At 36.0% G+C, this 12,208-nt stretch overlaps 2 protein-coding genes and 1 pseudogene across 3 annotated transcripts; 2 read left to right on the forward strand and 1 right to left on the reverse strand.

Annotated features, from left to right (window-relative positions):
• Positions 1–127: 127 nt before the first annotated feature.
• On the reverse strand, positions 128–3,249 carry LOC147281445 (GDSL esterase/lipase WDL1-like). The gene is made up of 6 exons (XM_086246461.1): positions 3,089–3,249; positions 1,360–1,437; positions 1,119–1,259; positions 898–974; positions 640–789; positions 128–497 (listed from the first exon to the last, which is right to left on the reverse strand). The coding sequence occupies exons 1-6, from the start codon at positions 3,197–3,199 to the stop codon at positions 278–280; spliced, it is 777 nt and encodes a 258-aa protein (XP_086102587.1). The 5' UTR covers positions 3,200–3,249; the 3' UTR covers positions 128–277.
• A 685-nt stretch (positions 3,250–3,934) lies between these two features.
• LOC147281446 (S-adenosyl-L-methionine-dependent methyltransferases superfamily protein) lies at positions 3,935–6,932 on the forward strand. The gene is made up of 7 exons (XM_086247814.1): positions 3,935–4,051; positions 4,133–4,194; positions 5,170–5,303; positions 5,488–5,633; positions 6,099–6,170; positions 6,340–6,447; positions 6,526–6,932. The coding sequence occupies exons 1-7, from the start codon at positions 3,991–3,993 to the stop codon at positions 6,714–6,716; spliced, it is 774 nt and encodes a 257-aa protein (XP_086103940.1). The 5' UTR covers positions 3,935–3,990; the 3' UTR covers positions 6,717–6,932.
• Positions 6,933–8,501: 1,569 nt separating this feature from the next.
• Positions 8,502–11,564, forward strand: LOC147281447 (vacuolar cation/proton exchanger 3-like; annotated as a pseudogene). Its single transcript, XR_015122826.1, has 11 exons — positions 8,502–8,757; positions 9,165–9,232; positions 9,337–9,362; positions 9,473–9,672; positions 9,808–10,021; positions 10,353–10,469; positions 10,563–10,616; positions 10,728–10,844; positions 10,955–11,045; positions 11,191–11,256; positions 11,351–11,564. The product of XR_015122826.1 is annotated as a vacuolar cation/proton exchanger 3-like (transcript).
• The last annotated feature ends 644 nt before the right edge of the window (positions 11,565–12,208 follow it).

Below are 12,208 nucleotides of genomic sequence, written 5' to 3' on the forward strand. Positions count from 1 at the left end.
TGAATTTTACTTTTGAGGCTGGTTGGACGCAATCCCTAACTCTCACGGTTAAAGAAGCAAATGTAATTATTCAAACCACTCTGATTGAGAATGTACAATGGCATTTGTAATTCTGACAAGGATCTCGTAGTAGTAAAATTATATTATTCAATTATGACTTTGGAAGAGAGAGCTGGAGGAGAGAGAGGTTGTTAAACTGTTACTGACAGGCTTAACAATCTTGAACACTTGAATATGAAAGCAGTGTAAATATGTATAATGTCTTAATTCTCAATGCTTAATCCTCAATTCCCCATTGCATGAGTCTAGCAAAGCTGTCATCGGAGACGTTCATGGTTTTTCCATCAACACCGACCGGGTCATAAGGTGAATTCTCTCCGAATTCTGGTGGCAGTGACTTCCAGTGTAGGCTGGGTTCCCAGTCTGCCTCTCTAAGGACCTTGAGTATCTCCTCCGCTACAATCTTGCTCCCCTCAGATGTAAAATGGATTCCATCCCTGGACAAGGATGAGTACCAGACCAAGTTGTAAAGCCAAGAGCATTGCATATTTACTTCAAACCATAAAGCAAATACACATACTAAGTGAAACATTCAAAATCTAACAAATTGCCCATAGTACAATACGAAATGGAACATACGTAAAGCAAGTAGTTGACCAGTCTTTTCTTTTCTGAATTGAAGTCCAGATATCAACAGCCTTGACATCCATCTCTCGGCAGAGCTCTAAACAAGCATCAGAGTATGTTTGGCAGGACTTATTTGTTCGATTCAGTGGCCCAACTCGGTCACTGGTTTTGGTTAAGAAAGGTTAAAAAAAAAAAAACAGAGAAAAAGCTCTTAGGACTGAGAAAAGAAAAAGGAAGACACAAATACATCATCATCAACATCATAAGCACCTAAATGCTTCACGAATTTGTTCCTCATTAATAGGAGGAGCAGTAAGAAAGATAATGCGAATTTTCTCTGAAAGGCTCTGCCAACCAAACATATCTGTTAGAATATGCATTACATAAAACTAATCAGAGAGGAAATCAAGCCAAATAGCAAAGACACTCTCTAGAAATGGGACATACCCATTTGATTAGTTCCATAGCCATTGACAAGTTTGATAGATTACCTTTAAATGGATAGCAATCTTCCTCATATTTTCTACATATTCAGGAAGTGGTACATGAGGGCCTAAGCCTGATGGATGAGGGAGCATTGAATCATTACCACCAAAATAGACTATAACCAACGATGGCTGAACTGTGGCATCCTATATGATGTCAAATGTAATCACACAACATTCAGCATCAAACTACAGTAAGTATTAGGACGAAGCATCTCTTGTTCAATCTCCTATATATACAATGTACCTTTGGAAAAACTTGCTTTAAAACCTGTACAGCACGCCTTGAGTTCCAACCAGCGTATCCTCGCAACAGTATGTCCGCCTATGCCCAAAAAGATTAAGATCAGTGATGTGCCATTAACATGGAACTTTATGCAGGACATTAAAAAGTAGTGGATTGCCATATTAGGCTTTAGGTTGTCTAAAAGTGGGAGGACAAAGGGAAGATGTAACCTTGGACTAAAACACTGGCCACCAATATTCTTATCAGTGCACTTTTCCTCTTTCTTGAAATGGCAGTCATTCCAGTACAACGAACAACTTCAATTATTTGCACACGACTAAATGTCAAGTACAGTTGAAGAAAAGAAGAAATTAAAGAGGACTGGACTAGACTGAATTGGACTAATCTAAAGTGTAAAGGGATGCCGAATTGTTCTAAGAGCCAAAAAATATGTATGCATAGATAGCAAGCTTTTACAGCAAAGGGTATGAACCAACAAAGATATTGACAAAGAAGGAAGAGATTAGCTTTAAAAGTTCTTAAGAGGGACAAAAGAAAACTTACAGATAAAAAAATTTAGCCATGGAAGTAGAGTTAGAGACCCTAGTGGGGAAGGGAAAACGAAATCTAAATTGGGAAAAGAGAAGAAATTAAGTCATACGCAACAAAAAAAGAAAGATATCAAAAGCCTTGGGAAAAAATCTAATGATCTTAACAAATGAGTTGTACACGGCTCAACATTTCTGCATATAACTAACCGAACACTTTTAAAATAAAAAAGATGTACTATATGCAATTAATTAATATGAAGAGCCATGCCAATCATGCATACGCATATTGTTCTTACACAAATATTGTTTTCTTAAACAGAGAAACAAACTAATCATGTGGCTGTCATGACCTGATCATGTACACCAACAAAACCATCCAGAAAATTAAACTACTTTCACATGTAGTTTAATTTTCAGATAAGGCCAACTTTTCATGTATTATTAGTGGTCCAATTGCTTGTTGGTTGGTACTATTAGAATAAAGGTTTGGTGTCCCCAGTTGCCAAAATTCTCCCAGTAGTGGTCCAATTGCTTCCCTATAAGAACTATAACTACTAGAAATATATTACTTTCTCTTGCTTTTCTGTAAATGAAATTAGAAAAATCCCAATCGTCCTCAGTCTTCATAAAAGAGATAATGTAATTAGAACTACATATCATTATGAGTTTCACTGTAGAAGCCTATACAAACTCAGAAACGTACATCTTTTATGGCTACAAATTGACTACTTTTTTCGGTAAGATACAATAAATAAAGGTTCTGTTCATCCATGTGTGAACAGAAATGGGTCAAATATTGGAGATAAAAAGGTCATGCATCAATGCATGTAAAGATGGGAATATGTGCATGCCAATAAAGTGGAGGGATTAATTAGTAAGAAAATTAGTGGAACCCACCACTAAGATTAATGCTCCCATATGAGCTTATTCGACATGAAAGCTCATGAGACTTAATATCTTTGACATAATAGTGTTAATGTGAATAAACACCACAAAAAAAGAAAAAGATTCATTTACATAAAAATCTCAATTATTAAAAAAAAAAACATTTTTATTAATCTTAGTGGAATAAAACGCTCAATTTACATAAAAAACATCGTTCTTCCATATCCAATCAATCCATAGAGGCGAAGATAAAAGTTTAGGGAATTGAAACAATCATATGAGGGATTCAAAAGAAGCAGAAGAAGAAGAAGTACCTTACGAGCATACAAGTCAGCAAGAATGGCACCCCATCCTCCATTGCTGAAACTGTACTGGACGATGGACGAGCCAAACAGCACAATCTGAGGTCTTAGGGGTCCGACCATCTCTCTCGCTTTCTCACTCAATCTCTAAAACGCAGTGACTCTCTCTCTCTCTCTCTCTCACTTGGAGTTGGACTCTTTGTTGCGAATCCTTTTCCTCACTGACGAGTACATACTTACATATATGGACTCGTAACGGCCGAGAAGGACCAAAGAATAGACAAAACGTTGGACGTTGCTTGCCACGTGGTCACTAAGTTTTGTTTTTGTTTTTGTTTTTGGCCAGAGTTTTTGTTTTTTAATTAAGGTATTGTTGTTGAAAAAGTCTTAAATAATAAATATGATAGCCTCACCATATATCTAGTAACTCCGTGCTACAACAATATGTGTTCTATAAATTTTAAAAAGTGTTAATTTTACTTAAAATAAATGATCAAATTTAAAAATTAATTAACTTAAAAACAAAAAAATTGATTCTCATGAGTCATGGCTCATTCTTTCGTTGTTATGAATCTTTAAAATCATTCCCAAACTAATCAAGTATTTTAACACTTACAGGTCACCGATCCGAAATCTACATTTATCAAATAACTTAAATGGTTATGTCACTATAAAGAAAAACAAAAAACATAAATGGTGAATTTTATTGGGTCATTGGGAATTTGGGAGAATTTCCCAAGTCTAATGGGGTCTTGCTATGATATCCTGAAATTACAAGGCAAAAATAAGAATATAAAAAATGTTAGGGTTGGTTCTGATATTATACTGTTTTTTGGGTACACAATTTGTTTTTGTAGTCCCTACTCCCTGCTAGATTTGCCTCCTAGGTTCAGTTGCTGAGCAGAAGAAAGACAATGGACATAGCCCTCTTTTCCCCATCTTCGCTTTTCCTTGACGAGGATGACACTTCCATTGGTATTCTCTCTCTCTCTCTCTGAGGAGCTCTCAGTTTTAGCTGGGTTGGTGAAACATATACGAACTGGGTCTTGTTTGCAGGTGAGGAAAGCACAGAGGCCCAGCAAAGCTATGTAGAAAGGAGGCACGAGTTTCCTGGGATGGTAATGTCTATTCCTTTATATGGTCAATACCCAGAAACAAAATTTTGTCTTTCATAGGTTCTAACTGTTAATCTCTTGTTAATTGTATATAGATGTTGTCATTTTTCTTTTGGTATCTGTTAGTTCAAGGATGAATTGTATTTCTGCCACTTGTATTCATCTTTATAAGATCACACTTCACATTTTCTTCTTTTGTTTTTTCCTCCCTGTTTTGACATCACTCTTTTCAGTTTTTGAGCTTAAATGCTTGAATTTTTTCTAAGTTTCCGCATCAAAGTTCTGTGGATGGTGATAAGCAAATGGTTTCATAAGCTGTGAGAAGTGCTGGTAACAGAAACACATTTGAGCTTTAGTATAATTGTAATCGGTAATCATTGCAGATAGTACCAAAACATGGCAAGTGGTCATCAAACGATTATCTAATGAAACGGAGTTTTGCAAACATGTTAAGAGTGTACTTTTACATGTTTGATTCTAGTTTAGAAACAACCTTGCATTCATATTTACCAGTTGTTCTAAGGGTGGATCATATTATATGGTCATCAAACGATTATCTAATGAAACGGAGTTTTGCAAACATGTTAAGAGTGTACTTTTACATGTTCGATTCTAGTTTAGAAACAACCTTGCATTCATATTTACCAGTTGTTCTAAGGGTGGATCATATTATATGGATTAGTATATATTCATTCAATTCTGTGCATTGGACACTTAGTGATATTGTCACTTCACAGAGTAGTATTTAAAAGCAGCTAATTTACAACAGCTATTTTCGCCTTCCATTGGCCATCATATTCAAGCTGTGAAACTGCCTTTTTTTTTTGCCCCCTTCTTTTTCAGAAGGGTGTCATGCTTAAAATATCATATTTGGTTTCTTACTTTTGGTATTTTTGGTTCGAGTTTAATTTCTTGCTTGTGGAGTTTGGTAGTACAGGATTTCACTTTCTTTAAAACAATTATCTTGGTTTGTTTCAGGAGTTGATCATCCGAGAATTTTCATTTCATCAGCTGAATGCCAATTTACTCTGGCCTGGGACATTTGCATTTGCAGAATGGTTAGTTCAGCACAAACCATCGATTGAAGGACGACATTGTATTGAACTGGGCAGGTATTTCTCAACGGTTTCACATTCATTTGTGAGTGCAATCATTCACTCCTGACATGGCAGGAATACTTGAATGCTTTCTTTTTCTTGCTTTTCCCGCTTGTAGTGACCTTGGGGTTCCTGATAGTTTTTGAGTTTGATGACTTGATTTCTGTTTTGCTGATGTTGGTTCTCTACTGATTGTCAGTGGCACTGGTGCTTTGGCCATTTTTCTACGACGATTGTTTAATCTTGACATCACTACATCAGACTATAATGATCAGGAAATTGAAGATAATATAGCTCATAACTGCAGGGTAAATGGAATTACACCTGTCCTTCCTCACATAAAGCGTGAGTCATTATTTTCCTGACTTAGTCATTTAGCATTTGTTCTTTACCTACTCTAAGACTTCTAGAGGCTAAAGTTCGCGGTCCTAATTGCATAAATTGATGTCATTAGATTTTTTATTTTGGTTTTCAACTTTCATTGTTGTGATCAGTTGAAACTTTGCTTGCATCATATATTTTTAAAATTAGATATCTATCATCATCTGTTAAGGTCTCTCAGGACAATTTGATATTGGTGCTTCTGTCATGGGATCTGCCATACAGTGGCTTCATAATCTCTACATATGGATCATGAGTAATTCATACCATTTAGTTTGTTCACTCATTAGCATTTTATCTCATTTGGTCTGAGTTACTGTGCCAGAGGAGAAGATTATCTCTTGAAATGCTAGTTGATTGACTGAGTTTGATTTTGAAATTTGTGGTAGGATTTTATTAAATTCATTACATGAATACTGTTTTTTTCAGATACATGGGGTGACAGTTTCCCGACTGCTGATCCAGATTGGGACCTAGTTATTGCTAGTGATATCTTATTGTGTAAGTTTCTGTTTGACTTAATCCAAATATTTTCTTTTTCAAAATTTTGTTCCCGGAGAGTCAAAATCTTTTTTCCGCTACATGTCCTCTTGACTGTAATCTGATCTCCATGGAGCTGCACTTGTCAGTAGTAACAGTATGCAAACTGTTTCTTCTTTACTGCTTGCAGATGTGAAACAGTATGCAAATTTGATAAAAACTCTTTTGTTTCTCCTCAAATCTTACAAGCCCAAAGATAATAAAGCACAGCATCGACCAAAGGAGGAGCAGAGTGGTGGTACTATGCTGTCAAATTCTATTAATTTATGTAGTAGACTCTAAACCTTTGCTTATTCTTATTTACCCTTGCTCACAGGACAAATTTTTAGTTTGCCCCGGCCAGCATTTCTAATGAGTTGGAGACGCAGAATTGGAAAAGAGGACGAGTCGCTTTTCTTCACTGGTTGTGAGGATGCTGGTCTTGAAGTAAAGCATCTGGGGTCCCGCGTGTATTGCATCAAACCAAGACAAATAACTACCAATGCTGGCCAAATAGAAAATTTGTAGAAGCTATACTTGGTTGAGAAGTAGCCATTTAAGTCCCAAATTAGCATGGCCATCTGTAATCTTTCTTGGTGGCTGATATCTTCTTCAAAGTTTCATTTATCTGCAATTGCATATTGGATGTAAGAAGTGGCAGAAAGGCTCTTGGAAAATGATTATATCATTCTTAGTCTTTTGATCTATTAACAATGATTGGGTATATTGGACCTTTATGTATGTTCTTCAAAAATATTATAATAATATAGATATTTGCTATGCATTTTTAAATGAAAAAAGAAGATAAAAATAGCATTATGGCCTAGATTTGAGGTAATCTAGCAGGAGCACCCAAAATTTGTTAATCTTAATTCCCACCAAGTCATTACCATAACACTAGAAAAAACAAATAAAGCAATCAAGGTAAAAGTGTGCAGATTATGGTGGAGGTGATTTTGATAGTAAATGATCCCAAATTGAGAGTTGCTTTGCACGGAGAATTAGAAGGGGGATTTTGTTGGAGAAACACTGCACCAGCAGCTGCCAAAATTGGCTAAAAGTTTAGGCAGAGGGTGGTGGCTGCTTGAATTTGGGAGAAGCTAGGGAAATAGCATCCAGCCGAGGCCAGAAGAAGAAGGTCAGTGGATCAACATGTGTTATTTATTTTGATTTTTAATTAATCATTCCATACTCATCTGGATTTCGAATTTGGAACATCTCCAACACGTTTTATAGTACTTTATTTGTTTCTTTTAAGTATGAAATATTTTAGCCACAATAATTTTGATACAAGGCATGTTTTATTGTACATGCGCAAAAGAATTGGAAATAATACCAATTTTTTTTGAATGATAATACTCATTGAATGACATGTGTGCGTATACGAGCAATAAATTTATAATATCTTTTAGGTGTGAATACATTTGACGGTAGAAAATCTATCTTGAATAGTTAAGTGAGTCCACCAACATCAAGTTAAAAAGTGTTATGGTAGAATTTTCCTATACATATGCAGATGTGCACTATGCATACAGCATACTCATATATATATAGGAGTTTTCCTAAATTAGTTAATTTAGGTAGTAATTTCGTAGCATGATGTGTCACAAAAGAAAACAATGTCACTCAGATCAGATGCATGACACATTCGCATTAAATCAATGGACCGATAGTTGGTAGGCTTGTCTTGTGCACCCTTTACCTTCCAGCTTCAAGTGCTTCTTCAGCTCTCTGAAATGGATGGATGGAATCTTAGAAGAAGACATTTACTCCATGCCTCACTTGTAGTTGTAATCATCTCCACATCTTGGTAGCTACCATGAGAGAACACTAAGCCCACATCAGGCTCACTCTGTGTGACGATTTCTTCTTAACATATAATATATATTGCTTGCAGAGTTCACTTTTATGCTCGATCACTAGGTATATTTGACAACATGGTAACTCTTATTTTTGCCACAATTTTTGCACTGCCTTCACTTATCTATTATCTTTTTAGCATTCTGTTTACTCTAAAGGTGTGTGAAGATGTGAAATTCCGGGTGTCAGACTTTATGTGTCTATCTTTTTCATCACGTGATAGGGCGATAAGAGAAACACAAAGTATATACCGTTACATACTTTTCTCGTTCATGGTCCGGGATAATAAATTTTCATGGTCCACGATGATGAATTCTCACAATTAGTGAGAAGTTCAATTTACACCAAGAGCCAAACTTGTTTCTCTGAAAGAAACTAGACAACAGGAACCACTTGAATATTAAGACGTACAGAATTGCCTTGCTGTGTTTCAGTATTGGCTGTGCACCAAACATGGCTTCCTCCCAAGAATGCCTCTTGGAAAATGGCAGCACCAAGGGCACGAGTGAGGAGGCAAAGCATGGCAAATGTCATCTTCTTCACTGCGCAAAAGTCGGACCCCAAACTAGTACTACCTGATAGTGTCCGAAATGGGCACCTTAGGCAGTTGCTGGTTAATCTTCAGGTTGTTCTTCTGGGGACTAAGCTTTCGGTTCTCCTTCCCACCATTCCTCTTGCCTTTCTTGCCGTCTACTATGGCTTTGGATAGGTGAGTGCTTGTTTCTTGATGCTTAGACCATATACAATATAGATCAGTAGATGCACCCATAACCAAAGGAAGATTAGTTAAAGTATAGGCCAAACTACACTTTTGGTCTAGAGACAAACAACGTGATGGCTCTAGACTAACATGATCGAGCATGTGTATTTTAATCATTTCGCATAGAGTGTAGAGCCACCATGCCATCTAATCCTAAAAAAAATTGATGGATTAATATTTATGAATTTGGCCTTAATTTCAAATTAAAGTAAATTAGAGAAATTTGATGGAAACATTTTAAACTATAAGGATTAAACAAAAATGAAGTTTGGCCTAATAACTAAGGATGGGTTTCTTTCCTTTCCTTGCATAGCTAATAGTCCTTTCCAACTCTTTTTTGTTTTTTCTTTTGATAGCCCTGGGTTTTCTCTATGAGCTTACTTGGACTAACCTTACTTGCTGAGCGCGTCAGCTTTCTCACAGAGTAAGGCATACAAATATGCAATTAATCAGACATTTTTCAATTTCTAATTACACACTTTTTACTGTTAATCATTTGGCACTGGTATTTTGTATTCAAAATCGCAGACAAGTAGCATACTACACTGGTCCCACAGATATTATTTCCATTTTTTCTTTTAAAATTTTTTTGGTTGGATTGGGACTGAATTATGAAATTGTCATTTGACAGAATTAAGACTCACTCTATTTTTGTGGTTGTGTGCAGTTGGGGGGCTTCTGAATGCAACATTTGGTAATGCCACAGAGTTGATTATAGCAATATCTGCTCTAAGCCAAAACAAAGTAGCCTTGCTCAAGTATTCTCTCTTGGGTTCAGTTCTTTCAAACCTTCTTCTGGTCCTTGGGACCTCCCTTTTCTGTGGTGGCCTTGCCAACCTCAGAGGGGAGCAAAAATTTGAAAGAGTGAGAGACCCTCATCATAACCTTTATACCCAATTCATATATTAATTTTCTGATTTTAACTTTCTTTTCAATTTATCTAAACCATGTTGCTGCATAACTTACTACTTATATTGTATGCCATTGTTTGATCATCAGGGACAGGCCAATCTGAACTTGCACGCTCCTTCTACTGCTAGGCACATTCTGCCACATGCTGCCAATGTTGCTCAAGTATGCTGGGGACTCTGCATCAATAGCAGACCAAACACTCCACTTCTCAAGGGCCATTAGTATTGTAATGCTACTTGCTTATGTTGCATGCCTGTTCTTCCAATTGTGGACTCACCGCCTTTTTTTCGAATCACACCAAGTAATTTTCCTTATTCTTTGGGTGCAATGTTGATTGTACTTTCATGATTCCACCCTCTCAGTAGTGTATAGAATACAATTTGTGCAATACAAGAAAAGCATTCATATGCAGGAAAATAAGCCAAAAAATAATAATAATAAAATTGCATGCAAAATCCATGCCATGATGAACGGCATGGAAGCCTTCATTCAAAACCACACAAAAGAGTGAAGCACCTCAATATAGAGTTTATTATAAAGTAATTGATGATCTATGCATTACTTGACTTAATTCTCAGTGCACAGCTAAGCAACTTTAGTGTGACATTCACTGCAATTCCGAATTGTATTAGGATGCATCAGAATCTTGAGGTTTGTCTGTCAGCTTCCTCAGCCTCATCTTGGTACCAATTCTTGGAAATGCAGCAGAGCATGCAGGGTCAATCATCTTTGCTCTCAAGAACAAGTTGGTGAGCAATACTAATTTAGTGGCCTTTTGTTAAACATTTAATCATTCTTTTGGGCAACAATAACGTATATATTTCCTCTTTCCACAATTGCAGGACATATCTTTAGGAGTCTCTTTGGGGTCTGCAACTCAGATTTCTATGTTTGGGGTTAGAATTTATAATAATCAAAACCCAAAACTGTAGGCCTTGAAGCATTCTTTCCAAATTGAAATTTATGTAAAATTCATTAAAATGAACTATTTTTTAATTATGACTCAGGTCCCATTGTGTGTTCTTGTTGCTTGGATAATGGGCATTAACATGGACATCAGTTTCAATCTCATTGAGACTGTGTCTCTTGCTCTAGCAGTGATCACCACAGCCATTGCTTTACAGGTAATAGTTTCATTCACATCAATCATACATACATGCATATATAACTTCCTATGATATATCACTCTCTGGCTCACTTATATTGAAGTCTTCTTGTACCCTTGATTTTATAGGATGGGACTTCCCATTATGTGAAAGGACTGGTTCTCATCTTCTGCTACATTGCTATCGGAATCTGCTTTTTCGTATTCGAAGCACCCCTTGGTGAGTACTTAAAAAGAACACAGTAAACAAACACCAACCCTTATAGAGTTCTGATTTTTTTGGTCACCATTGACCATTGAAAGCCACTATATTCTGATATTTTCAATGCCCTCCACATATATAGATTATAATTTCTTTTCCACAGACCACACAAATAGCAACTTAAGACTGAATTCATCAATGAAAGCAGTATTCAGAGCTTAGTAGGCGGGTAATTAGTTAATTAGTTAAATTTTATTACTTACTACATGCATGCTTTGACAATTTCACATCCTATGAATTAAGTCAGAGCAATTTGAGTGCAGGATTGATCTTTCATGGGTCCAAGTGTGGGACAGTGGGCTTTGTCTTTTGCTTGTCCACAAAACTATCAAACACCTTGGAGGTTTCAAAGTTGTTTGGGCTTGCGATGGACTGCAAGGCCTAATTGGAAAGCCTCAACACTGTAGCACTCGCCATATGCCCATAGAGAGCGTAATATGGTGGTAATTGATAAGTTTGATAGTAAAGATCAACATATATATAGCATATCCTCTCCTATATCTTTTGGAATATATGACCTTTTGTTTTTTTTCTTCCTTCTCTTGACTTCCAAACAGTAACCTATTCTTTTGTTTGATTGATCAAACCAAATCGCCTACAAAATTTTCTAGGCCGGTTTGGATTAATGACTTGATGTTGATGCTTGTTAATTTGGTCCCTTCTATCAAAATCTTTCATTAATAATGATAAGGGACTATTTGTGTGGTAACTGACTAGTATATTACTAGTCAAATTATTAAATATCTATCTTTAAAGTTAAAAACAAAAAACAAAACAAAACTATAAAATACGTACGTACCCAAGGAGTAAAATTTCGGTTTCGAGGAAATTTTCGAGGAAATTTCGATTAAAATTTCGATTTCGACAAAATTAGACAAAAACGACGGAAATTATTATCAAAATACGGAAATTTTGAATGAAATTTGACCATATGCTTATTTAACATATTATCTACTACATTGATAAAAAAACATTAAAGAAACCAAATTATATAGTAGGTTTCATGTGATATAAGGTGAATATAATGCGCGTTGGAGACAAATACTGTTAAAAAATTGGGTCACTAATTAATAATTACATAATAAAATTACACGAATAAATCACCAATGTGGCAACGGAAA

The sequence above is a fragment of the Dryas octopetala genome, chromosome 6 (genome assembly GCF_963921425.1).
Source record: "Dryas octopetala chromosome 6, drDryOcto1.1, whole genome shotgun sequence".
Taxonomy (NCBI): Eukaryota; Viridiplantae; Streptophyta; class Magnoliopsida; order Rosales; family Rosaceae; genus Dryas; species Dryas octopetala.

What these genes read in the sequence shown, in the direction of transcription:
- LOC147281446 (XM_086247814.1), top strand. Translation starts at nt 3,991, where the DNA reads ATGGACATAGCCCTCTTTTCCCCATCTTCGCTTTTCCTTGACGAGGAT. An exon ending in CGAGGATGACACTTCCATTG is followed by an intron (nt 4,052 to 4,132) that starts GTATTCTCTCTC and finishes TCTTGTTTGCAG; the next exon opens with GTGAGGAAAGCACAGAGGCC. An exon ending in AAAGGAGGAGCAGAGTGGTG is followed by an intron (nt 6,448 to 6,525) that starts GTACTATGCTGT and finishes CCTTGCTCACAG; the next exon opens with GACAAATTTTTAGTTTGCCC.
- LOC147281445 (XM_086246461.1), bottom strand. Translation starts at nt 3,199, where the DNA reads ATGGTCGGACCCCTAAGACCTCAGATTGTGCTGTTTGGCTCGTCCATC. An exon ending in AGATTGCTATCCATTTAAAG is followed by an intron (nt 975 to 1,118) that starts GTAATCTATCAA and finishes TTTGGTTGGCAG; the next exon opens with AGCCTTTCAGAGAAAATTCG. An exon ending in CAAATTCGTGAAGCATTTAG is followed by an intron (nt 790 to 897) that starts GTGCTTATGATG and finishes AACCAAAACCAG; the next exon opens with TGACCGAGTTGGGCCACTGA.